The sequence below is a fragment of the Schistocerca piceifrons genome, chromosome 5, assembly GCF_021461385.2.
Source record: "Schistocerca piceifrons isolate TAMUIC-IGC-003096 chromosome 5, iqSchPice1.1, whole genome shotgun sequence".
Taxonomy (NCBI): domain Eukaryota; kingdom Metazoa; phylum Arthropoda; class Insecta; order Orthoptera; family Acrididae; genus Schistocerca; species Schistocerca piceifrons.
This window is the reverse complement of record NC_060142.1, coordinates 421,140,968-421,168,090: the sequence shown is the minus strand read 5'-3', so window position 1 is coordinate 421,168,090 and position 27,123 is coordinate 421,140,968. Positions and strand designations below refer to the sequence as shown.

At 41.0% G+C, this 27,123-nt stretch overlaps 1 protein-coding gene across 1 annotated transcript; it reads right to left on the bottom strand.

The window, feature by feature from the left end:
• Positions 1 to 24,687, bottom strand: LOC124799047 (trypsin alpha-like). Its single transcript, XM_047262585.1, has 2 exons — positions 24,512 to 24,687; positions 1 to 604 (listed from the first exon to the last, which is right to left on the bottom strand). Exons 1-2 carry the CDS (start codon positions 24,685 to 24,687, stop codon positions 1 to 3), a joined length of 780 nt encoding a protein of 259 aa, XP_047118541.1.
• Between the last annotated feature and the right edge of the window lie 2,436 nt (positions 24,688 to 27,123).

The window sequence follows — 27,123 nt, the reverse complement described above, 5'->3', positions numbered from 1 at the left end:
CTAGACTCCAGAAGTGGATCTGATCCAGGACCGAAGGTTGGCGACATTGGCGTAGACGCCCGGGAAGTTCCCCAGACCGCAGCCGATGCCAAAGGAGACGATGCCCACCTGGGTGGAGCCGGACACCAGAGGACCGCCGCTGTCTCCCTGGCAGGCGTCCTTGCCGCCTCCGCTCACTCCTGCACAGATCATGCGGCTGGTGATGCCGCCGAGCGAGCGGTCGCACGCGTCGCGGTCTATGATCTGGACGGTGACAGCCCGCAGTATAGAGGCGCCGTTGTCCCCAGATGACGTCGCGCCCCAACCGCTCACTGTCGCGGAGGTGCCGGCAGCGGGCTCTGACGAGGCTAGGGCCACGGCTTGTACGTTGGGCCCGAAGCTGAAGGCGTTGGACACTTGCAAGACGGCGATGTCGTAGTCGTCGTTGTCGCCGTAACTCTCGTGCATGTGAGAGTTGGCAATACTGTGCACGGTGCCGCCACTACCCCTGACGGAAGAGCCGGCCCGCAGCTGCATGCTGTTTATCGAGGCGCCTTTCACGCAGTGGGCTGCCGAGAGGGCCCAGTTGCTGCTGATGATGGAGGCGCCGCACCAGTAGCTGCTTCTGGAGAGGAAAGACAAGTCATAGTATTACACAGCTTATAAAAAACTTCGTGAACTGTTTTTATTGTTTCAGTAAAATCCTTCTGAATGTGTGACAGCGTGCTAGTGAAAACGGAAGTGTATCTTTTGGCAGGACCAAGTACAGATCGTACAGTGGTTGCACACTACAAAGACTGTTCAAAATCACTCAGGCAGTCCCACCCCGCAAAGGACAGCCTTGGATGCGGCCAATGCGAAGACAAATCCGGAGGAAGATAGACTCGTGACAACTCTAAACCAGCAAGCAGACTATTTAGTTCCATGTTCTTCATTCATTGACAAGGTTTTGTGAGCTGAAACTATTACGCAATGAAAACCAGTCTACTGTAATCTTGTATGATATAGAAAACACATCTTATTAGAAGCCAAAAACATGCACATTACGTCACGAATCAGTATTTCCGGCCAACATTTAAGTCTATATGATATGCAGTGATATGAGAGACAGGAGGACGAGTCACAGAATAAGATAACATCACTTTTAATTTTAGCGTAAACGACGAAAGATGGACGTGACATTTAATGAACAATTTTGTTTGTAGTTATATTTCCGACAGCACATTATCTGAGAAAATTTTTTTTACACGTAACGGAAAGAGCATGGGCGCACCATATCTGCAAGACGGGTCGACGAGTTTAGCATGTCTACCTGCTGTGTGTGGCTTCTTCGACGTAGCGGCTTGGAGATATGTTGCGCCCGCGTAAAAACGCGCTCACAATAACAACAGTGATGTCATAGAAGCAAAAACAGAAGAAGTTTTACAACCCGTCATTCTGTTTTATGTTCTTGGTCCTTTTATTTGCCAAAATGTATTCTCGTTGCACAATATAAGTATATGCAAACGTTTATTATACGATTGTAATATATATATAGGGTGGTCCATTGATAGTGACCGGGTCAAATATCTCACGAAATAAGCATCAAACGAAAAAACTAGAAACAACGAAACTCGTCTAGCTTTAAGGGGGAAACTAGATGTGTAGTACGTAAAGAAATATGAATGTTTTAGTTGGACTACTTTTTTCTCTTTGTGATAGATGGCGCTGTAATAGTCACAAACGTGTAAGTACGTGGTATCACGCAACATTCCGCCAGTGCGGACGGTATTTGCTTCGTGATACATTACCCTTGTTAAAATGGGCCGTTTATCAATTGCGGAAAAGGTCGATATCGTGTTGACGTATGGCTATTGTGATCAAAATGCCCAACGGGCGTGTGCTACGTATGCTGCTCGGTATCTTGGACAACATCATTCAAGTGTTCGGACCTTTCGACGGGTAGTTACGTTATTTAAGGAAATAGGAAGCGTTCAGCCACGTGTGAAGCGTCAACCACGACCTGCAACAAATGATGATACCCAAGTAGGTGTTTTAGCTGCTGTCGCGGCTAATCCGCACATAAGTAGCAGACAAATTGCGTGAGAATCGGGAATCTCAGTAACGTCGGTGTTGAGAATGCTACATTTAACATCGATTGCACCCGTACCATATTTCTATGCACCAGGAATTGCATTGGGACGGCTTTGAAAGTCGTGTACAGCCTTCCACTGGGCACAGGAGAAATTACGGGACGATGACATATTTCATGTACGCGTTCTATTTAGCGACGACGCGTCGTTCACCAACAGTGATAACGTAAACCGGCATAATATGCACTATTGGGCAACGGAAAATCCACGACGGCTGCGACAAGTGGAACACCAGCGACCTTGGTGGGTTAATGTATGGTGCAGCATTATGGGAGGAAGGATAATTGGCCCCCATTTTATCGATGACAATCTAAATGGTGCAATGTATGCTGTATTATGTTCTACCAATATTACTATAAGATGTTTCACTGCATGAGAGAATGGCGATGTACTTCCAGCATGATGGATGTCCGACACATAGCTCGCGTGCGGTTGAAGCGGTATTGAATAGCATATTTCATGACAGGTGGATTGGTCGTCGAAGCCCGCACGTTCACCGGATCTGATGTCCCCGGATTTCTTTCTGCGCGGAATGTTGAAGGATATTTACTATCGTGATCCACCGACAACGCCTGACAACATGCGTCAGTGCATTGTCAATGCACGTGCGAACATTACGAAAGTCGAACTACTCGCTGTTGAGAAGAATGTCGTTACACATATTGCCAAATGCATTGAGATTGACGGACATCATTTTGAGCATTTATTGCATTAATGTGGTATTTACAGGTAATCACGCTGTAACAGCATGCATTCTCAGAAATGATAAGTTCACAAAGGTGCATGTATCACATTGGAACGACCGAAATAAAATATTCAAACGTACCTACGTTCTGTATTTTAATTTAAAAAAACTTACCTGTTACCAACTGTTCGTGTAAAATTGTGAGCCATATGTTTGTGACCATTACAGCGCCATCTCTCACAAAGCGAAAAAAGTGGTCCAATTAAAACATTCATATTTCTTTACGTACTAGACGAAAAATTGGATCGTATTTAAAAAACGCAGTTGATATCCGTTTGATCTATGCCAGCACCCTCTAGCGGGCCAAGCATAGCGCCATCTGGTATCCCTCTTCAAGCTAGACGAGTTTCGTTCTTTGTAGTTTTTTCGTTTGACGCTTATTTCGTGAGATATTTGGCCCGGTCACGATCGGTGGACCAACATATATATATATATATATATATATATATATATATATATATATATAAAATCATGACAGCGCACTGTATAAAATGACTTAAATAGGAACGTGTTTAAAGAAGAAACATTGTTCGTCAATACGTAAAAGCAAGAAGGATTCCAGCCTTCTTTCAGCCTCTAGCACTAAAGACACTGCAAAGGAGAAGAAGTCCGCTAGCAGGAGCAGAAGCACGGTAACCCGGATTTTACTAGGTGGTCCGATTAGTAGTTAGTTTCATGAAATAGGCACCCACGGAGAATGTAATACAACGAGGCGGAGTAAACACAAAAATTTATTAAACGCTCCGTTTTGGCGCCCTAGTGAAGGACGCGAATACTAGAGACTAGTAGTAAGAAGATTTTCAAGAATCTGATCGAAAAGAAATTACAATAATAGGCTGTTGTCCTTGAAACCGAGTGTCACAGCCGTCAATAATTCGCAGTGTTCAAAAATGTCCAAATGTGTGTGAAATCTTATGGGACTTAACTGCTAAGGTCATCAGTCCCTAAGCTTACACACTAATTAACCTAAGTTATCGTAAGGACAAACACACACACACACCCATGCCAGAGGGAGGACTCGAACTTCCGCCGGGGCCAGCCGCACGACTGCAATGCCCTGGATCGCTCGGCTAATCCCGCGCGACAATTCGCAGTGTAACTGCTATTAGAAAAGCTTTGCTCGTGAATAAAGAGAAGAAATTATGTGGAGTCGAAAATTAAGTTATTTTTTACTACAACGCAGAGTCAACGATGGCTGTTGGTACGATCTCCGACTGTTTCGCTACGACGCAGCGGTAGCGGCCTACTACACCTCCTCACTACAACCCACCGTCGTTCGAGCTTCGGCGACGCTTTCGAGTCATCCAGTGAGACATAAACAGCAACTCTCACACCAGCAGTTCACCACAAGGTTATGCTCTCCTACACTACTCGGTTGAGCCGTATATGTGATAGACGATTTGTTTTTCTATTATGTTGACTGTAGGTTTTTGAGTAACTCAACATGGAGCACTTCAACGACGAGTGGCTCTTCTTTTTTTTAATTGATAGTATAAGTTCGTGATTTGGCGTTGCAAGAAGACTTATTAGAATTTATTGTACACATGCCATTACCCGTACCAAGGAGGGCAATTTAAAAGAAATATTTAAAAAATATAGTTGAAAAACTATAGTGATGAATTAAAAAATTAATTAATAAGTGACGTGAAATCCTCTAGTGAAGAATTTAAAAAATGAATCAAGTAATTAGATAGATAACAATAATTCGAAGTTTTCGGTATTGTAGATAGTTACTACTGCTTTAAAAAGGGAGTTAGGTACAGATGTGAGCAGTCAGTGTAATCTAGTACGAAATGAAGCGAATGAGCAGTTTAAAAATGTGAACAAGATGCTGAAGCAATTAAAATAACTAACTGAGCAGGAATTTAACAATATTAATGAGCAAGTATCAGTACGGATCGTATTAGAGCAGACAAGGGATTCGAATGTAATGCTTCGTCCACAACCTATTTTTACTAGTTTGAGGGAACAAATAAATGACCTAGTCGAGCAGAATGTACAAGAGAGAACTGACGTACCTGTAAGCCCTTCAGGAGATTTGCTTAAAAATGAAGGGGAATTTCAAAACCTCCAGACATAACTGAAGGAAACAAAAGAAGAAACAAGCAAAAGGTAGGTTAAATATAATAAAGAATTTTCAGGATACTTAGAAGAGAAACCTCACCTGGGAAGTGGGGCGAATTTATCAAAGGGTTTCTTAAATTTAACCCAGGCAGTTTAAAAATGTGAACAAGATGCTGAAGCAATTAAAATAACTAACTGAGCAGGAATTTAACAATATTAATGAGCAAGTATCAGTACGGATCGTATTAGAGCAGACAAGGGATTCGAATGTAATGCTTCATCCACACCTTCGTACATCCGAGCTATTTTTTAAGTATTCTCTAGATCTTTATTGATGAGGTGGAAAGATCTAAGAAAATAGATTTTACACTTAGTTACCTGATTGGTGGTGTGGCGGAATAGGTAACCACTCATTCAAAAGTGTTTGGATCTTGGGACTAAAGTCAGAAAAAATTCAAAAGAAATATTAGTCACCTGGTACAAAGGATAAATTGACACTAGAATTATTTGATCCTAAATACTACAACACTAGCTGGTGTAGTTACAAGAAATACATTGAGTGGCACGTAACTAAATGTAAAGATTTAGATAACTCATTGGAGAAAACAAATATCATAAAGTCCTCGTTAGGAGACTATTTACTTCATCTACGTCTTACACTGCAAAACGCAGTGAACTGGGTGGCAGAGGGTAGATGCCACTATTAAAGTTACTAGGGCTTTTTCCCCTTCCATTAACGCATGGAGCGGGCGAAAAATTCTATTTAAATACCACTAAGCCTGCTGTAATTAATCTAATCTTATCCTCACCGTTAATACCAACTAACCACACACTTCAGCAATATTCTAGGATGGTTCGCACGAGTGACTTGTAAGCAATTTCTTTTGTAGATTGATTGCATTTCCCTTATTTTACCAATAAACCGAAGTTTGCTACCTTCTTTACCCACGAACGAGATTACGTGATAGTTTCATATCATGTTCCTACTAAGTGTATGTAGGAGGTTGTAGTACATTGCTAGTCATCATTTAAAACCGGTTCTTGAAACTTTTTTAGTAGACATTCTTAGGACAGTTTCCATCTGCATTCAAAAGTCTACCAGTTCATTTCTTTCTTTCAACATCTCAGTCACGCGCTCCCACGGGTCAGACAAACCTGTGACCTTTTGTGTCGCCCTTCTCTATCCTCTACAGTCCTACTTGGAGCGGATACTACACACTTAACCGAGCGCGGTGGCGAAATGGTTAGCACAATGGACTCGCATTCAGGAGGAAGACGGTTCAAACCCGCGTCCGGCCATCCTGATTTCGATTTTCCGTGATTTCCCTAAATCGCTTTAGGCAAATGCCGGGATGGTTCCTTTCAAAGGGCACGACCGACTTCCTTCCCTAATCCGATGGGATCGATGACCTCGCTGTTTGGTTCCCTCCCCAAAATCAACCAACCAACCACACACTTCAGCAATATTCTAGGATGGTTCGCACGAGTGACTTGTAAGCAATTTCTTTTGTAGATTGATTGCATTTCCCTAGTATTTTACCATAAAACCGAAGTTTGCTACCTTCTTTACCCACGAACGAGATTACGTGATAGTTTCATATCATGTTCCTACTAAGTGTATGACTTAACCGATTCCACCTGTTATTGACTGATATTATGTTCATATGACACTAGGTTTTTTTTTCATTTTATGAAGTGCATAGTTTTCAATTTCTGAACTTACAAAGCAAGTTGCCAATCTTTCCACAAGTTTGAAAGCTCAACTAGGTCTAAACAAATTTTAGTGCAGCTTCAGACTGTACTTCATTGTAGATACCTGTATCACCTGTGACAAATCTGAGACTACTAGCAATATTGTCTGCAAGGTCACTGACGTCATTAATGCACAACATGAACTCTGACCCATGTTAGTTTTAAGAGGGGCATTCAATAAGTAATGTAACACATTTTTTCTGAAAGCGGGTTGTTTTTATTCAGGACTCCAGTACACTACATCATTCCACTCTCTTTTGGCTACAAAACGCTATTTTTCAACATAATCACTGTTCAGTGAGATAGCATTACGCCTCCTTACTGGGAGGGCTTGTACATTCGCATGGTACCACGCTATTACTCGACATCAGACGCAGCGTCTTGCTGCATCAGCAACCTCCCATCAACCATGTACTGCTTCGCACAGAGTGCGTTCTTCATTGACCAAACAGATGGAAGTCCAAAGGATGAGGCTGAGGGTGCGGCTTTGTACCTTTTATTCGGAGGAGAGATGGTGTTCGGTATTTCCCTAGTTTTCTATCGGTAAATCGTTGTTTATTATCTTCTTTACCCTTGACTGAGATTATGCGATGTCCCTAGTAAGTGTGGATTGCCGTTTGATTCCGGTTCGGTGCGATGAACCCATGTTTCATCGCCTTTGACAATGTCTGACAGTCTCTCAATGGGCAAGCAATTCCCCACACAGGGTCCTTGGTTGCTCTTTACGGTTTTCTCTTAGGTGGCGAGGACCAGGAGGTACTCATTTTGAATACCCTCACTGGTGGACGACTGTGTTAACACTACAGAGACGTCCAATTGAGCAGAAAGGTGTTTGATTGTGATCTGTCGATCATCTCAAATGAGAGGGTCTGTACGTTCCAACATTGCAGGAGTCACAGCTGTGTGAGGCCGACCGGCATGCAGGAGGAGATGAGACGGCTTTTGCGCGACTTGTTGCGATGAAAGACTCCTCGCCAAACGACTCAACGCGCTTTTGTTTCCTGCCAGGTCTACGCAGACATTCGGCAAGCGCTTATGAATATCTGCTAGTCTATGGTTTTCCGCCAAAAGAAACTCTCTGTTTAGAACGCTCCTGCGTCACAGACGACATTTTGAAGGCTACGAGTAGCACCGCCTCGTATCGGAACTTCGTGGAACTGTAAGGCATGAAGCGGTCATTCTCCACGATGGCCCACTGCAAGTTTCGCATTTTCTCAACCGAAACTGGCAAAAAATAAAATAAAGTAAAAAAACACACAAATCACTTTTTGAACGCCCACCGTACATGTTTATGAATTCTTGCAGTGCAGCAGAATGAGAGGTACATTGTGATTATATTACAATTTCTTTTTTGTTTTTTAACATCTACTGCAGTAGACAAAAATGCTTTCTTGTTTTACTTCTGTTGTAGGTTATGAAGATGGGTGCTGCATTCCCGAAGCCAGTACTTTTGTACGAAAAAATTGCAACCAAGGCAGTTAAATAAAAAGATATGTAAAGCATATGATAATTTTCAGATGGCCATTTTACGTCCAATTTTTCTCAAGTACTAAAGAGTTGTTACTATATAGTAAGTACTGCTTTTCCTAAAATGTGTAAAGTATCACTAACGGCATTTTTCCGGAGAGATCTCAATATATCATTGTTAAATCCCTCTGTGAGAAAGATGACAGGAGAGATGGCAACAGCTACCTACCCGTTTCAGTACTAACAGCATTTTCTCAAAATTTTTAGAAGATAATGTACTACAGAATAACTATCTACCTGCTTCGCAATAATGTCCTTAGTAAGTCGCAGTTTGGGTTTTAGAAGATTTCTTCAATTGAGAATCCCTTTTACACTTCCACGTATCAAGTTTGGTAAGCATTAAATAACAAAATAGCACCAACTGCTGTTTCCTGTGACCTATCTAAGGGATTTTACAGTGCAAGTCAGAATATCCTCTTAGGAAAACTGAGATATTTTGGAACTGATGGTACAGCCAATCAATGGATAACGTCATATCTAACCAAACGAACACAATTCGACCTATATAAGCAGGGAAGATCCTTCTGACTGTGGAGGAATCACTTAAAATGTTCGACAAGGCTCAGTCTTAGGCCCTCTATTATTTCTTATACATATAAATAATTTTGCGTCTAATATACAATAAACAGAATCAATTCTTTTTGCAAATGTGACTAGCTTTGTAGTCAGGCTGGACATAGGTACAGTAACAGGAGAAAAGATAAACCACGTTATTAAGGAAATTATTGCGTAGTTTTCTCCAAATATTCTCACTTTAAACATAAAAAATACAATGTATTTAATTTACGCACAGAAAGGTATTACACTAATAACAAACGTAACATATGGTGCGGAAATAATAAATACATAGGATGGTAACTTCAAAATTTTTAGGTATCCACATGTACTTTCATATGGAATTATGTACTGGGGAAACTCATCTGTAACAAGAAAGTTTAAAGTTTTCATTGCTGAAACAAAGTGTTGTGGACATCTGCTTAAGGAATTTGGCATTCTGACTGCTGCTTCACAGTATATTTATTCCCTCGTGTAGTTCAAAAGGACCAATGATGCACACAGTTACAATAACAAAAGAAAAACTAAATCCGTTTTTCCATATTAAGGTTGCCTTTAGCATAAGGCAACCAATGATAAGAAAGTTAAATCTGAAAACAAACTATAAAATTTTATCCTTGACGGCACCTTTTGTCCTGAAGAAGAACTTCTTTTTATGTAAGATAAATGTAGAAAACAGTTGTAAATGTTCAGCAATAGCCACATTTATATATTGATGTGTAATACCAATGTAAAGCCACTCCTTCCTCTTCATTATGATTAATCTCAAAAGTTATCCAAGGAACGTAAGTCTATGTAAGGCACTAGGGGACGCTCGGATCGTATCGGACACGTGAGCTTTTTCGAAATTATAGTATTATCTGAAGGATGTATTTAAATATTCTTGAGACTAACCTGTACTATGATATATTACTTAACAGAATTTTAAAACTCTAATGTCATAAGAACACAAATTCGTTTTTTCCACCTTTTCGTATCGATGATTTAATTTTTTGGAGGATTGCATCGGACGTAAAACTGTAATTGTTTTCGCTGAAAACAGTTATAATTGGATCTTAAGTGGATTTTAACATGAACTCGCCCATCAGCTCACCTTAGTCTGTCAAAGAAGCTATCAACGTGTTTCTTTCTGAAACCTGCTGCTCGCTACAATCTCATAGATTCATCTCTCCTCAACCTTATGTCTTCATGTGTCTTCATGCCTTTTCAAAAAACTATAGCAAAAGTCTTTACCCACTTTATTTTTGCCTTATTCAACTGACGATTTATATTGAGCTACTCTGTATAGTTGTACACTACATTTAACAACTCCTATTTACTCAAAGGCGTAAGTTAACTAACTAAAAATTTCAACGTGATTGTACAATATGGTTTCCTGTTCATTTATTTATTTTATTTATTTACAAGTCAAGTTCCATAGGACCAAATTGAGGAGCAAATCTCCAAGGTCATGGAACGTGTCAGTACATGAACTTACAACATAAAAGTAATAAAAGATAAAAATAAATGTTCATGAACCTGAAAGAAAATCAGTCCATAAGTTTAAGCAAATGCTATCAGCATTACAATGAGAATCAGTTTAATTTTTCAAGGAACTCCTAGACAGAATAGAAGGAGTGGCCCATGAGGAAACTCTTCAGTTTCGATTTGAAAGCGCGTGGATTACTGCTAAGATTTTTGAATTCGAGAGGCAGCTTATTGAAAACGGATGCAGCAGTATACTGCACACCTTTTTGCACAAGAGTTAAGGAAGTCCGATCCAAATAGAGGTTTGATTTCTGCCGAGTATTAACCGAGTGAAAGCTGCTTATTGTTGTAAATAAACTAATATTGGTAACAAGAAACGACAATAAGGAATATACATATTGAGAGGCCAATGTCAAAATACCCAGACTCGTGAACAGAGGTCAACAAGAGGTTCGTGAACTCTCACCACTTATTGCCCAAACCGTCCGTTTCTTTGCCAAAAATATCCTTCTAGAATGGGAAGAGTTACCCCAAAACATAATACCATACGACATAAGTGAATGAAAATAAGCAAAGTAGACTAATTTACGTGTCGAAGTATCACTCACTTTCGATACCGTTCGAATAGTGAAAATGGCAGCATTAAGTCTTTGAACAAGATCCTGAACGTGGGCTTCCCACGACAGATTACTATCTATCTGAACACCTAGGAATTTTAACTGTTCTGTTTCACTAATCATATGACCATTCTGTGAGATTAAAACGTCAGGTTTTGTTGAATTGTGTGTTAGAAACTGTAAAAACTGAGTCTTACTGTGATTTAACGTTAGTTTATTTTCTACAAGCCATGAACTGAGGTCATGTACTGCACTACTTGAAACCGAGTCAATGTTGCACACAACATCCTTTACTACCAAGCTAGTGCCATCAGCAAACAGAAATATTTTAGAGTTACCCATAATAATAGATGGCATATCATTTATATAAATAAGGAACAGGAGTGGCCCCAACACTGATCCCTGGGGCACCCCCTACTTGACAGTACCCCACTCAGATCCCACATCACAGCTGTTATCAACATTGTGTATAATGACCTTTTGCTGCCTGTTGCTAAAGTAAGAGGTGAACCAATTGTGAGCTACTCCCTTTATTGAAGATGAAATGGGAGATACGATACTGCGTGAAGAGTTTGACAGAGCACTGAAAGACCTGAGTCGAAACAAGGCCCCCGGAGTAGACAACATTCCATTAGAACTACTGACGGCCTTGGGACAGCCAGGCCTGACAAAACTCTACCATCTGTTGAGCAAGATGTATGAAACAGGCGAAATACCCTCAGACTTCAAGAAGAATATAATAATTCCAATCCGAAAGAAAGCACGTGTTGACAGATGTGAAAATTACCGAACTATCAGTTTAATAAGTCACAGCTGCAAAATACTAACGCGAATTCTTTACAGACGAATGGAAAAACTAGTAGAAGCCGACCTAGGGGAAGATCAGTTTGGATTCAGTAGAAATGTTAGAACACATGAGGCAATACTGACGCTACGACTTATCTTAGAAGCTAGATTAAGGAAGGGCAAACCTACGTTTCTAGCATTTGTAGACTTAGAGAAAGCTTTTGACAATGTTGACTGGAATAATCTCTTTCAAATTCTGAAGGTGGCAGGGGTAAAATACAGGGAGCGAAAGGCTATTTACAATTTGTACAGAAACCAGATGGCAGTTACAAGAGTCGAAGGACATGAAAGGGAAGCAGTGGTTGGGAAGGGAGTGAGACAGGGTTGTAGTCTCTCCCCAATGCTATTCAATCTGTATATTGAGCAAGCAGTGAAGGTAACAAAAGATAAATTCGGAGTAGGTATTAAAATCCATGGAAAAGAAATAAAAACTTTGAGGTTCGCCGATGACATTGTAATTCTGTCAGAGACAGCAAAGGACTTGGAAGAGCAGTTGAACGGAATGGATAGTGTCTTGAAAGGAGTATATAAGATGAACATCAACAAAAGCAAAACGAGGATAATGGAATGTAGTAGAATTAAATCGGGTGATGCTGAGGGAATTATATTAGGAAATGAGTCACTTAAAGTAGAAAGGAGTTTAGCTATTTGGGGAGCAAAATAACTGATGATGGTCGAAGTAGGGAGGATATAAAATGTAGACTGGCAATGGCAAGGAAAGCGTTTCTGAAGAAGAGAAATTTGTTAACATCGAGTATAGATTTAAGTGTCAGGAAATCATTTTTTGAAAGTATTTGTATGGAGTGTAGCCATGTATGGAAGTGAAACATGTACGATAAATAGTTTGGACAAGAAGAGAATAGAAGCTTTTGAAATGTGGTGCTACAGAAGAATGCTGAAGATTAGATGGGTAGATCACGTAACTAATGAGGAAGTATTGAATAGGATTGGGGAGAAGAGAAGTTTGTGGCACAACTTGACCAGAAGAAGGGATCGGTTGGTAGGACATGTTCTGAGGCATCAAGGGATCACCAATTTAGTATTGGACGGCAGCGTGGAGGGTAAAAATCGTAGAGGGAGACCAAGAGATGAATACACTAAACAGATTCAGAAGGATGTAGGTTGCAGTAGGTACTGGGAAATGAAGAAGCTTGCATGGGATAGAGTAGCATGGAGAGCTGCATCAAACCAGTCTCAGGACTGAAGACCACAACAACAAGAACCCCTTATTCCGTAATGGTCCAACTTCTGGAGCAATATTGTGAGATCAACACAGTCAAATGCCTTTGTTAAATCAAAAAATATGCCAAGCGTTCGAAACTTTTTGTGTAGCCCATCCAGTATCTCACAGAGAAAAGAGAATGTAGCATTTTCAGTTGTCAAACGACTTCTAAAGCCGAACTGTACATTTGATAGCAAATCGTATGATATAAAATGATCAATTAACCTTAAATACACAGTCTTTTCGATAACTTTTGCAAACTCTGATGGCATAGAAATAGGTCTAAAATTATCTACATTATCCCTTTCTCCCTTTTTATAAAGCGGCTTTACTACTGCGTACTTTAATTGCTCAGGAAACTGACCATTCCTAAAGGAAAAATTACAAATATGGCTAAATACAGGGCTAACATGTCCAGAACAGTACTTTAATATTCTACTAGACACTCCATCATAACAATGAGAGCCTTAGTCTTCAGTGATTTAATTATTGACTCAATCTCCCTTTTGTCTGTATCACAGAGGAGTATTTCAGACGTCAATCTCGGAAAGGCATTTGCTAAGAAATTTGTATGATTTCCTGTAGAAACCTAATTTTTATTTAATTCACCAGCAATGCTCAGAAAATGGTTGTTAAATACTGTGCATATATCTGATTTATCAGTACCAGAAATATTATTACTGCGAACTGACTTTATATCATCAACCTTGTGCTGCTGACCAGACACTTCCTTCACAACTGACCATATGGCTTTAATTTCATCCTGTGAATTAGCTATTCTATTTGCATACCACATACTTTTTGCCTTGCTAATAACATTTTTAAGCACCTTACAATACTATTTGTAATGGGCTACCGTAGCTTGATTGTGACTACTAACATTTTGATGTAATTCCCGCTTTGTTCGACATGATATCCTTATCCCACTGGTCAGCCAACTGGGCTGTCCATTACTGCTAGTACCCCGTTTAGAATGTTCTAATAGAAAGCAACTCTCAAAGAGCATGAGAAATGTGTTATGGAAAGCATTGTATTTATCATCTATATTATCGGCACTATAAACATCTTGCCACTCTTGTTCCTTGACAAGTTTTGAAAAGCTCTCTGTTGCTGTTGGATTAACTTTCCTACGTAGTTTGTAATTAAATACGACGTTGGTTTGAGAACAAAAACCTTTTAATGTTAAAATTTGTGCATCATGGTCTGAAAGGCCATTGACCCTTTTACTAACAGAATGCCCATCTAGTAATGAAGAATGAATAAAAATATTGTCTATGACTGTGCTACTGTTCCCCTGCACCCTAGTTGGAAAAAACACAGTTTGCATCAGATCATGTGAATTTAGGAGATCTACCAACATTCTTTTTCTTGCACAATCATGTACAAAATTAATATTGAAGTCACCACATATAACTACTTTCTGGTACTTCCTACAAAGTGAATCAAGAACCCTCCCTAGCTTAAGCAAAAATGCTCTGAAGCCGGAGTTAGGGGACCTATAAACAACAGTAATTAGAAGTTTAGTTTCACTAAATTCAACTAATGCTGCACAACTTTCAAATATCTGTTCAGTGCAGTGTCGTGATACTCAAATGAAATACGGCTTTTTACGTACAGAGCCACGCCCCCACTCTGCAAGGAACTCCTTGAGAAACAGCCAGCTAATCTGTAGCCTGGTAAAGGAAGCCTCTGAATTATCAAATTATTTAAGTGGGGCTCTGATATACCAATAATTTCAGAGTTAACATCTATTAGCAGTTCACTAACTTTATCTCTAATACCTCTTATATTTTGATGAAATATGCTAATTCCTTCTCTACTTAGAAACATTACATCCTCTGGAGGTGAGCCCTTAGTTAGAGGCACTTCCTTTAAGCAGGTATAACTACCAGCTGACTTCAGTCTAAAAAAGAATAACTTATTATTTCCTATTTTATGGGCACCTCTTTGTTTTCCCGTAAAGTTTTAAGACTATCACCTAATGTGAATGTTTCTCACTCGGTTGATTGAAAGTTATTTCAAAAACTCTAGTATCTTCTTCCCCTATGTTATTTCTACTCCATTTAAATCGGGACTTTTGCTTGTTACAGAACATCGTTTCTATGCTGTCAGGAACCGTAAATAGCGTTCTCCGATACGTCTCAAACAAATCGCCGTGATAGTTTAATATGGGGTAGGCATCGTCACAGCCAACACTATAGAGAATAAAATACCACTTACCCCCAAATATTCAATAAAAATCCAAGATTACCTACTTTATAGCAAAACGTAGCACTTCAAATTTAAGTTCGTGCACCGAAATACTGACTCGAATTAGATAACTGGCCACCACTTTGAATGCCCAGATGTTTCCATTCAAAATCCCTTGAGCGATCTTGTTCTGCCGTACTGCACAACAGTGGAGCTACTATTGTTTTCGCAAGTGTCAGAGTTCCGAATCAACTTTTCTTCCGATATAATGCGCTTTCCGATGTAACCTGACCTTCCCCTACGTGATAAAACTAATAAAGTTTCGGCTGCTATTGCAAGGTAGTTTTCATCTGGGTGACTACTGTGGCTTGTAGTTTTTTTTTCTTTACATTAATTATTTGGTAATGGCTGGCTGTTATGGCATAATGCATTTTATTTGGTGACAGTATCAATGGATTGTGTGGTGGTATAATGCTATTGATGGCAAATGTAGTGTGAATTTTTGATTCGTTGCTGTTGGTGAAAGGGGCGAAAGCTACAGTCGTGATATAGTACCACTTACGCAGTAGCTGGTGATTCCTGAGGCCTGTGAGTGCTTTCTGTTGTCTGCTGTATAGTGTTTCTCCTCAAATTTTGCAGAAATAACATGTTAACATTTTGTCACCAAATAAAATCACATATTTGTTCAAAACTATCAGAACACTTATTAGTGGATATTGGTATGGGATTTGTATACTCTTCGTCTTTGTGACGGTTTGACTCTGCTACGGACTCTTATCAATGAGATGTCTGAACATCTGTGCCAAAATGGCAGCCTACTAGCCCTCAAGAGCCGAAATCATAGATGGTGGTGATGTTGATGCTAAGGTCAGAACCAATGTCGACTTTCTAGCTCATCCCATAGGTCTTCCATTGGTTCAGGTCTGTACTCTGGCGAGGCCAGTCTACAGGAATATTACTGTCCAGAAACCATTGCCCCTCAGATGCGGCTTTATGGCAGAGTGTGTTGTCATGGTGGTACAAATAATCATCGTTTACCACCTGTTCCTCTAATGTACGCAGTACGTAACGCTGTGAAATGTGTTCATATCATTCCGCATTTAGCGTTTTCTTAGTTGGAATGAGGGGACCACAACCTAACCGCGAAAAACACCCACTACCGTAATACCACTTCCGCCGTACTTCACTGTTAGTGCCACATATGATGGTAGGAAACGTTTGCCAGGTATTTGCCAAACCAAAACCCTTCCACCGGATTTCCACAGGGTGTACAGTGATTCATCACTCCAAATCACTCGTTTCCAGTCGTACACTGTTCAACGGCGTCACTTTTCACTTACCTCTGACTACGGAAATGTATGGCTTTTCAGATACTCCTCGACCATCGCACCCTACTTTTTTTTTAAATCCTTACACACAGGTGTTGTACTAATTGGAATGCTGGTAGCATTTTGGAACTCAAGAGTAATTGCTTCTGGGAATTTTATGTGAATTTTAACAACCACCCTCTGCAATAGTCGACGGCCACTGTCAGTCGATACAGGAGGTCTGCCAGGTGTTGATTTAGCTCTGGTTGTTCCTTCGTGTTTCCACCTCACGATGACGTCACCAAAGTCGACAGTCCGCAGCACGTGGTCGTGCGGTAGCGTTCTCGCTTCCAGCGCCCGGGTTCCCTGGATCGATTCCCGGCGGGGTCAGGGATTTTCTCTGCCTCGTGATGACTGGGTGTTGTGTGATGTCCTTAGGTTAGTTAGGTTTAACTAGTTCTAAGTTCTAGGGGACTGATGACCATAGATGTCAAGTCCCATAGTGCTCAGAGCCATTTGAACCATTTTTGAACCAAAGTTGACATGGGCAGCGTCGAAAGGGTTGAAACGTCCCTGATGGATTTGTTACTCAGGTGATATCCACGAGTAGTTCACTTTCGAAGTCGCCGAGATATCCTGACTGACCCATTCTGCTGTTGCTGTTTATCCACTGACAGCACAATGAACCCCGCCTCCTATTATATTGAGGGCTCCGCCTCTCGTGACATCTGGTGGTCAATTCTACATTACATCAGTTCTTTTTGAATGAACTCTAGCTGCGAAATCCTACTCTCTTATTGTCTTACTGTCTTAACTGCCAGTTTTTCGTGATATTAGACTAGAAAAGTAGTTCCAAGCAGTGGTTACCGGTCCACAGTCATTGAAAGCGTTCTTTGGTCGAAGAAAATAAAACATGCAAAGGCTCTGTAGTCTGATTTAAATTAGCTGACCTTCAAGGCCCGAAGTTGTAAAACTGGTGCGTCAAGTAGGGAAGAGTGTTATACCATGGAACTTTTTTCAGATTCTCCCCTGTCGCCAGCCCTGTAATAGAAGTTTAATGTTGTTGTTATTGTTGTTGTTGTGGTCTTCAGTCCAGAGACTGGTTTTATGCAGCTCACCATGCTACTCTATCCTGTGCAAAACTTTTTCATCTCCCAGTACCTACTGCAGCCTACATCCTTCTCAATCTGCTTAGTGTATTCATCTCTTGGTTTCCCTCTACGATTTTTACCCTCCACGCTGCCCTCCAATACTAAATTGGTGATCCCTTGATGCCTCAGAACATGTCCTACCAACCGATCCCTTCTTCTAGTCAAGTTGTGCCACAAACTCCTCTTCTCCCCAATTCTATTCAATATCTCCTCATTAGTTATGTGATCTACCCATCTAATATTTAGTATTCTTCTGTAGCACCACATTTCGAAAGCTTCTATTCTCTTCTTGTCTAAACTATTTATCGTCTACGTTTCACTTCCATACACGGCTACACTCCATACAAATACTTTCAGAAACGACTTCCTGACACTTAAATCTAAACTCGATGTTAACAAATTTCTCTTCTTCAGAAACACTTTCCTTGCCATTGCCAGCCTACATTTTATATCCTCTCTACTTCGACCATCATCAGTTATTTTGCTCCCCAAATAGCAAAACTCATTTACTACTTTAAGCGTTTCATTTCCTAATCTAATTCCCGCAGAATCACCTGATTTAATTCGACTACATTCCATTATCCTCGTTTTGCTTTTGTTGATGTTCATCTTCTGTCTTCCTTTCAAGACACTGTCCATTCCATTCAGCTGCTCTTCCAGGTCCTTTGCTGTCTCTGACAGAATTACAATGTCATCGGCGAACCTCAAAACTTTTATTTCTTCTCCATGGATTTTAATTCCTACTCCGAATTTTTCTTTTGTTTCCTTTACTGCTTGCTCAATATACAGATTGAATAACATCGGGGATAGGCTACAACCCTGTCTCATTCCCTTCCCAACCACTGCTTCCCTTTCATGCCCCTCGACTCTTATAACTGTTTAATAAGTACTCTTATTCCATTCGTAAATGAAATCGTTCTCTTCTTGTGCACTGTCCACATTTTTTTAATTACAAACATTGCAAAACTTTCTCCGCGAAAGTAAGGTTTTTCCAAATATGAAAAATGATCCAGGGTACAACATGGAGGAGCAAATGTTCTATGGAATTTAAGTGTTGCATCGACATTTTCGCGTCACTTACTGCTTGAGTGCTGGCAGACACTATGAACTGGGCTGTCAAATGCCAACTACTTTAAGTCGCACCATAACACACCCCTCACTAATTCTTTGAAATCTGGCTGAGAAACAGTGTTCTCTGTGGTTCGTCGACATATTGTCAACCTGAATAGGTAGCATAGAGAGAAAGAAATTATTCAGTGACCTACCACACCAAAGAGATGACATGAAAAAATATGTTGAACGACTACGACGTAGAACTTTCAGTGAATAAAAGTAGAGCGATAATGTCACTTTGTACGAGTGCAACTAGTACTACATGGATGACAAATGCACACTTAATACACGAATGAAGGAAAATAATATATTCTGAAAATAGCAAGAATCGTACTCCACATTGGCGCAGTGTTATTGAGAGATTAATCAAAATTATTCCTTAGATGCTGCATTAAGGAAAGAGAGAACAGATACTTTCAAGGTTTGAAATTAACGAAACTGAAAAGTATCAGTCGTTTTAGAAAAAATTGCCATCGAATCACCAAATACATTTTGCTCTCACCACAACCGTACACTGTCTTAACCCCATCTCTTACCAATCCTGCATTGTTCAGTTATACACTGAAGAGCAAAAAAACTGGTACCTGCCTAATATCGTGTAGAGCCCGGAGAGCACGTGCAAGAGCCGCAATACGACGTAGCATGGACTCGACTAATGTCTGAAGTAGTGCTGGAGGGAATTGACACCATAAATCCTGTAGAGCTGTCCATAAATCAGTAAGAGTACGAGTGAGTGGAGATCTCTTCTCAACAGCAAGTTGCAAGGCATCCCAGATATGCTCAATGATGTTCATGTCTGGGGAGTTTGGTGGCCAGCAGAAAAATTTAAACTCAGAAGAGTGTTCCTCAAGCCATTCTGTAGCAAGTTTGGACATATGGAGTGTCGCATTATCCTTCTGGAATTGTCCACGTCCGTCGGAATGCAGAAAGGACATGAATGGATGCAGGTGATCAGACAGGATGCTTACGTAAGTCTCACCTGTCAGAGTCGTATCTATACCTATCAGGGGTCCCATATCACTCCAACTGCACACGCCCCACACCATTACAGAGCCTCCACCAGCTTGAACTGTCCTCTGCTAACATGCGGAGTCCATGGATTCACGAGGTTGTCTCCATACCCGTACATGTCCATACGCTCGATAAAATTTAAAACGAGACTCGTCCGACCAGGCAACATGTTTCCAGTCATCAACAGTCAATGTCGGTGTTGGCAGGCCCAGGCGAGTCGTAAAGCTTTCTGTCGTGCAATCATCAAGGGTACACGAGTGGGCCTTCGGATTCAAGCCCGTATCGATGGTTTTTCGTTGAATGGTTCGTATTTGTTGATGGTCCAGCATTGAAATCTGCAGCAATTTCCGGAAGGGTTGCACTTCTGTCTCTTCAGTCATCGTTGGTCCCTTTCTTGCAGGATCTTTGTCGGATGCAGTGATGTCGGAGATTTTGATGTTTTACCGGATTCCTGATATCCACAGTATACTCGTGAAATGGTCGTACGGGAAAATCCCTTCTTCATCGTTACCTCGGAGATTCTGTGTCCCATCGATCGTGCGCCATCTATAACACCAAGTTAAAACTCACTTAAACCTTGAAAATCTGCCACTGTAGCAACATAACCGATCTAACAATTGCCTGAGACTTGTTGTCTTATACAGGCGTATCCGATCGCAGCGCCGTATTCTGCCTGTTTACATATCTCTGTATTTATATACACATGCCTATGCCAGTTTCTTTGGCGCTTCAGTGTATAATTTTGAATATTTTTTAAATACTGTCAGAATTACTGGAATAGCCAACGCAGCTTCTTGAGTGCCTCGTTGTCGAAGTGGTGTAGCCAGAAACTAAACGTATGTGGCGTCCCAGGAGGAATGGTGCATATTCAGGAATGTGATAGGAATCATCGGTCGATCCGAATGGGTCTAATAGACATGGGCTCCAAACGGCACACCTTAAGACCTAAGAACAATTCTTCATCTTCGATTGTATGAAACAAATCTCTTCTACTGCAAGCTCTTTGCTTTCCATATTTTGAGGAATGGTAGTATGGACCAAAACAAGAACAAACGTCCAGTCTCCAAAGTACATAGTTTACGAGCTATGAGAAATTTTTCTTCTTGGTTACTGTCAAACACATCCTTTGCATTTTAGAGCCCATGTTCACTAGACGTTTTTCCTTCGAATGATTGGTCTTGTCATATCCCTGACTATCGACTATTCCTCTGGGCAATGTAATTTTCAAGTCACACCATCAATGTCATATCGTACATCAATTTCTTTCTTTTATACTGTAGAAAGTCCACCACAGTACCAGTGGCCGAGCGAGGAGACACATCGATGAGACACAGAACTCGTGTTCAGGAGGACGACGGTTCAAATCCTCGGGCCCTCCAAATGTAGATCTTCCGTAATTTCGCTAAATCGCTTTAGGGTAATGCTCCGGTGGTACCATTTAAGCGATGGGTGATTTTCCTACCCTTCCTTCTCTAGTATGAGCTATTACGCAGTCTCCACTCACTTAATCGACGGATGGACGTAAAACTCATCATGTTATTTCTTTCCTTCCGTACCTGAGAGCTCAGCGCGTCTGTTTGTCATGCGGAGGACCCTGGTTCGATTCACTGTACTCCCACAGATTTTTCCATGGTCAGAGCCGGCCGCTGTGACCGAGCGGTTCTAGGCGCTTCAGTCCGGAACCGTGCTGCTGCTACGGTCGCAGGTTCGAACCTGCCTCGGGCATGGATGTGTGTGATGTCCTTAGGTTAGTCAGGTTTAAGTAGTTCTAAGTCTAGGAGACTGATGACCTCCGATGTTAAGTCCCATAGTGCTTGGAGACATTTGATTTGAACCATTCATGGTCAGAGGAGTGTAATGTTGTGCCCTGAGCCTTACTACGCCAATTGATGAGCTACTTGAGCGAAAAGTAGCGGCTCCAAGGTCTGGGAAACTGATTAGCGACCGAGAGAGCAGTTTGATGACTCGATACCTCCGTATCGCATCCGAATGTCATCACTGGCAGAAGATGCCACAGCGGCTGGTGTTATCAAATCCTCAGTCAGGGTCGGAACGTGGAGTAAGTTACACTGTAGGATCTTGATGTATTTCTAATTACCACTTAGGAGACTGTTAGATTCCTTGCATCAAAGTGCACAAGAAGGCACAATAACGTCTTTGAAAAAAAAGAAAGCAACACTGAAAAACGGAGAAACCCAAATCTGTGTTGTTCAAAATAAAAATTTGTGAAACATAGACTCAGTATTGTATATTCTTTCCCAATATTTTCATAAATATGATACAAAACACAAAAATCGAAATAAACGAGACACTTAAAGCAACTGTCTCGAAAGAGTAATACAGTAGCTATACAGTAGTACTACCCAGAAGTACCACATTCAATCCAGCATAGTTGCTGTTCATGTGCTTCATCTGTACGTAGCAGACAGCCTCACATTTCACAATAGGAATATTACTGACGTTGGTATGGATGAGAGAAGAGAGCTGGAAGGCTGGGGCGTCATTTACCGGAAGAAATGTTCAAATGATTCATATGCTCTAAGCACTATGGGACTTAACATCTGAGGTCATCAGTTCCCTGGACTTAGAACTACTTAAACCTAACCAACCTAAAGACACCACATACATCCATCCCCGAGGCAGGATTCGAACAGCAGCAGCGCGGTTCCGGACTGAAGCGCCTAGAACCGCTCGGGCACAGCGGCCGGCGGAAGAAATGTAATAGATAACCCTTATCGTAATACTCGCCAGATTAGCTGAGGACAAATGTGACCAGATACATCATTGTTTTTCTTTACACGACTCATAGATAGTGATACATTAGCAGGCCAACCAATAAAACAAGCAAAGACACTATAGTCTGACTTAAATCGGGTGGCATCTGACGTTTAAGGTCCAAAGTTTCCACACAGGCGCTACACGCACTGTCTCTGCAGGCAGCCACCAGAGCTGTACTCTCTCCAAGGCAATGGCAATGTAGTATCGCTTTAAAGGCTCTGTCACCCACAAAAATTACGCAATAAATCTAAGTCATTTTTTAAAACGTATCTCAAATATCGTGAAGACAGATAACATGAGAATATCAATTTTTGTTTCGTGACGCAGCATGAGACCGACGACTAACGAAGAGTTGTGCAACATCTACATTACATCACACTCCGCAAGCCACTTAATGGTGTGTAGCGCAGCGGACTCCTGGTACCACTAACTGAACCTGCCTACCCTGTTCCAGTCGCAACTGGCATGTGAGAAGAATAACTGTCGATAAGGCTCTGTATTGCCTCTAATTTCTCGGATTCTCTCGTCCTGGTCAGGGTGCGAGATGTATGCGGGAGCAAAAACATGTTTTCCGACTCTTCCTCGAAAGTGCTCTCTCGAAATTTCAATAGCAAACCTCTATGTGATGCACAACGCCTCTCTTGTAACGACTGTCGCTGTAGTTTGTGCAGCATCTCGGTATCATTCTAAACGACTAAACGACCCCGTGACGAAATGCGCAGCTCTTCGTCGGATCTTCTCTATCTCTTGTATCAGTCCTACCTGGTAAGGTACCCATATTGTTGAGCAGTACTCAAGACTCGTTCGAACAAGCACCTTATACGCCACTTCCTTCTTGGATGAGTTACATTTCCTTAAGATTCTTCCTACGAACCTCAGTCTAGCATCTACTTTTCTACCTTTGCCACTGTGTTCCGTGTGCTCATTTCACTTAAGGTCGCTCTGGGTAGTTACTCCTAAACATTTTACGCCAGTTAGGAGCCACCTGTTTCTCATCTATAGTGTACTTGTACAATAGACGCTTTGTTTTCCTACGTACGCGCAGTGTGTTACATTTATTTACGTTCAGGGTCAACTGTCAGAGCCTGTAACATTCATCAATTCTCTGGTGGTCATTCTGAAAATCGATACGGTCTTATGGCGTTGCCACTTTGTTACAGAAAACCGCATCATCTACGAACAATCTTAAGTAGCATCCGACGCTTTCTACTAGATTATATATATATATATATATGTATATATTTTGTTCCGTCAAGAGCGACGTGCTTAGTTCTTTCTGCAAGGAAGTATTGAATCCAGTCACAGATCTGATCGGATACTCAGTAAGTTCGTATTTTCTTTCACTAAACGGCAGTGCGTGACGGTGTCAAATGCCTTCCTGAAGTCAAGGCATACGGCATCAACCTGAGGTCTGTTGACTACAGCGCTAAAGATCTCACGGAGGAACAGAGCGATCTGAGTTTCGCAAGGTCTCTGCGGAATATACGTTAACTTTTATAGAGGAGATTTGCATTTTCCAAAACCGTCATAATTCATGAGCATAAAACATGTGCCATAATTCTATAACAGATTGACGTCAATGATATAGGCCTATAATTGTGTGCATCTGTCCTGCGGGCCTTCTTAAAAACGGGAATGACCTGTGTATCACTGGCCAGAAAATGAAGACATCAGGACTTCGATGGGGAGAATATAATGCCTCAGTGCCTACGAGCCGGCACTAGTGGTGGATGTTCCAGAATATTTACATAGAAGGACACTAAAGAGATAGTTGGATGAGATGGTGAAAGAGCAGTGACAGGTGAAACTTCAAGACAACTATTTGGAAAAATTTATGAACGCAATTTCTGGAGATAGATTGAGAAATAAACCAACTCCAAGAAGAAGAAGGAGAAGAAGAATGAGTGTCAGATTTTCTCTCTTTGACGATTTTACTATCTGATGTCTTACATACTGGATTGGAATTTCAAGAGATCTGAAAAATGAAATACATGATTACGAAAAAATATGTTATGACATTTTATGATACCTCTCTCATGTTACACTAGAACTCACATTGTGAAGTAGAGCTGCCAGGGATACTGCGAGATTCTGACTGCGGAACCGCCGACGATCCGGCCATCCAGACGAGACCTCCAGAGCTTGCTCCCTGGAATGGGACTCCCCAGTGGAGAAGCAGTGGTGCCACACAGCGCCACCGCCAGGAGTACCACCACAACAGTCCGCAACATGTCTGCAGGTGAGCGTGATGACACCATCAAGTACCGCCTCTTAAATACGTACCAAACATGTGTTACATTTTGTCGACAATAAAGCGTATGAAACTGGAAAGGGGTCCATAATCTTGTTCCGTCCAGTCTGATTGGTTGCTTCCAGCTGCCGTGCCACTAACAAAACATGATCTTTAGATAAGAACAAGTGGTGTATTTGTTTCGCCTAACTGCGTCACTGAATTATCACCACTTCCAGAAGCTTGCGACTCGCTTTTGTGTTTTGTACCTAGTGAAATTTGGAAATGTAGTTTCAGCAGCGGGGAAGTCAGTCAGAAGCTGGCAAGAAAAATATTCATTGTTTGTTGATTTTCATTATTAGGTTATTCTGCGTGTAGAACGAATAATTTTGCTAAAAATATATTTTATTATGGTGAGTACTCGATTTTCGTATTCTTGAAACCATCTAAACTTATGACCTACAGGGTGTTACAAAAAGGTACGGCCAAACTTTCAGGAAACATTCCTCACACACAAATAAAGAAAAGATGTTATGTGGACATGTGTCCGGAAACGCTTAATTTCCACGTTAGAGCTCATTTTAGTTTCGTCCACCTACGCTCAATGGAACACATTGTCATGATTTCATACGTGATACTCTAGCTGTGATGCTAGAACATGTGCCTTTACAAGTACGACACAACATGTGGTTCACGCGCGATGGAACTCCTGCACATTTCAGTCGAAGTGTTCGTACGCTTCTCAACAACAGATTCGGTGACCGATGGATTGGTAGAGGCGGACCAATTCCATGGCCTCCACGCTCTCCTGACCTCAACCCTCTAGACTTTCATTTATGGGGGCATTTGAAAGCTCTTGTCTACGCAACCCCGGTACTAAATGTGGAGACTCTTCGTGCTCGTATTGTGGACGGCTGTGATACAATACGCCATTCTCCAGGGCTGCATCAGCGCATCAGGGATTCCGTGCGACGGAGGGTGGATGCATGTATCCTCGCTAACGGAGGGCATTTTGAACATTTCCTGTAACAAAGTGTTTGAAGTCACGCTGGTACGTTATGTTGCTGTGTGTTTCCATTCCATGATTAATGTGATTTGAAGAGAAGTAATAAAATGAGCTGTAACATGGAAAGTAAGCGTTTCCGGACACATGTCCACATAACATATTGTCTTTCTTTGTGTGTGAGGAATGTTTCCTGAAAGTTTGGCCGTACCTTTTTGTAACACCCTGTATATGACCTATACAGAGAAAATGTAGGGACTTTCTCAGGCACATAGGAACACTAATCGGGATCTGAATCCTCTGTTCTTACCGGACAGTTCTTATTGTAGTTGCTTGTCAACAAATACGCGCAAATTATTTATGGTCGCTTTACCTGGAAACGTTAGCTTCCAGTTCATCATTTTCAGCCACGCTCAGTTTTGAGGTTATCCTCAAGCCATTCCACTGAGATCAACAAATACCGCACGTCTTTTGTGGCTATTGTTTTGTTGAATTTATATTTTTCATTTTTAGTTTTTACCCGCAATAGACCGAACCCAAGGATATCCGTAAACATTACTTAAAGTGACTTTGTCGGATTTTGCGTTATAACCGAATACTACTATCGTTGTAAAATTATTTCTATCTCAGTGTAGCTAAAAAAAATTTTATTTCGTATCTATCACATTTCGTACGAACATAATCTTGCGATATTGCTTGACAGAAAAGTTGGAAGACCATAATAAATCTGCCGTTAGAGTTTGGATTTTCTTTCGCAAATGGATAATGTTCGTAGAAGTTTCAGATTTGTGCAACGTTGTCTAGAAGCTAACACGAAATCAAATCAAAGACGTATTTGATTCCCAGTAAATCAAAGAAGAATCTTTTATGTTGTATCATGAAGAGGATGTGGAGATCGTGTCATACGACTGGCCTTGCTTCTTGGATTAACATGTCTGACTGCGAAATAAGGAACAAGACCATATTCCAATTACATAAATATGCTCTGCAACGATTCATAACTCGAAACCTTGGACTTAGACTGAAATAAACTGACGTGCGACACCTAAGAAAGACAGAAAACATTCTTTGATGTTACGCTGTGAATCAAAGAAAAATTTTTTACACCGCGTCTTGTCGTCTCATGATACATGATTTGATAGCAGTGTGTGAGTAGTTGTGTTGCTCTAAAATATTTTCGCTATCAGTCTCGTGTGACGCCAAAATTTTGTCTCGAGATAATTTCACATTGTTGCTTTTGTCCATTAGTATTACTTCCACTACATTTCTACGTGTGATAATCATAGTATTTATTCATGGTTATTTCGTTTATTTGTTCAAAATAACTCAGCTACACCCTTTTTACCCTTTGCTACGGTCAATGTTAGATACGTAATTCAAATGTCCCAGTGACATCATCAAAACAATCTTTCGTGCTTCGGCTTGAAACAGAAC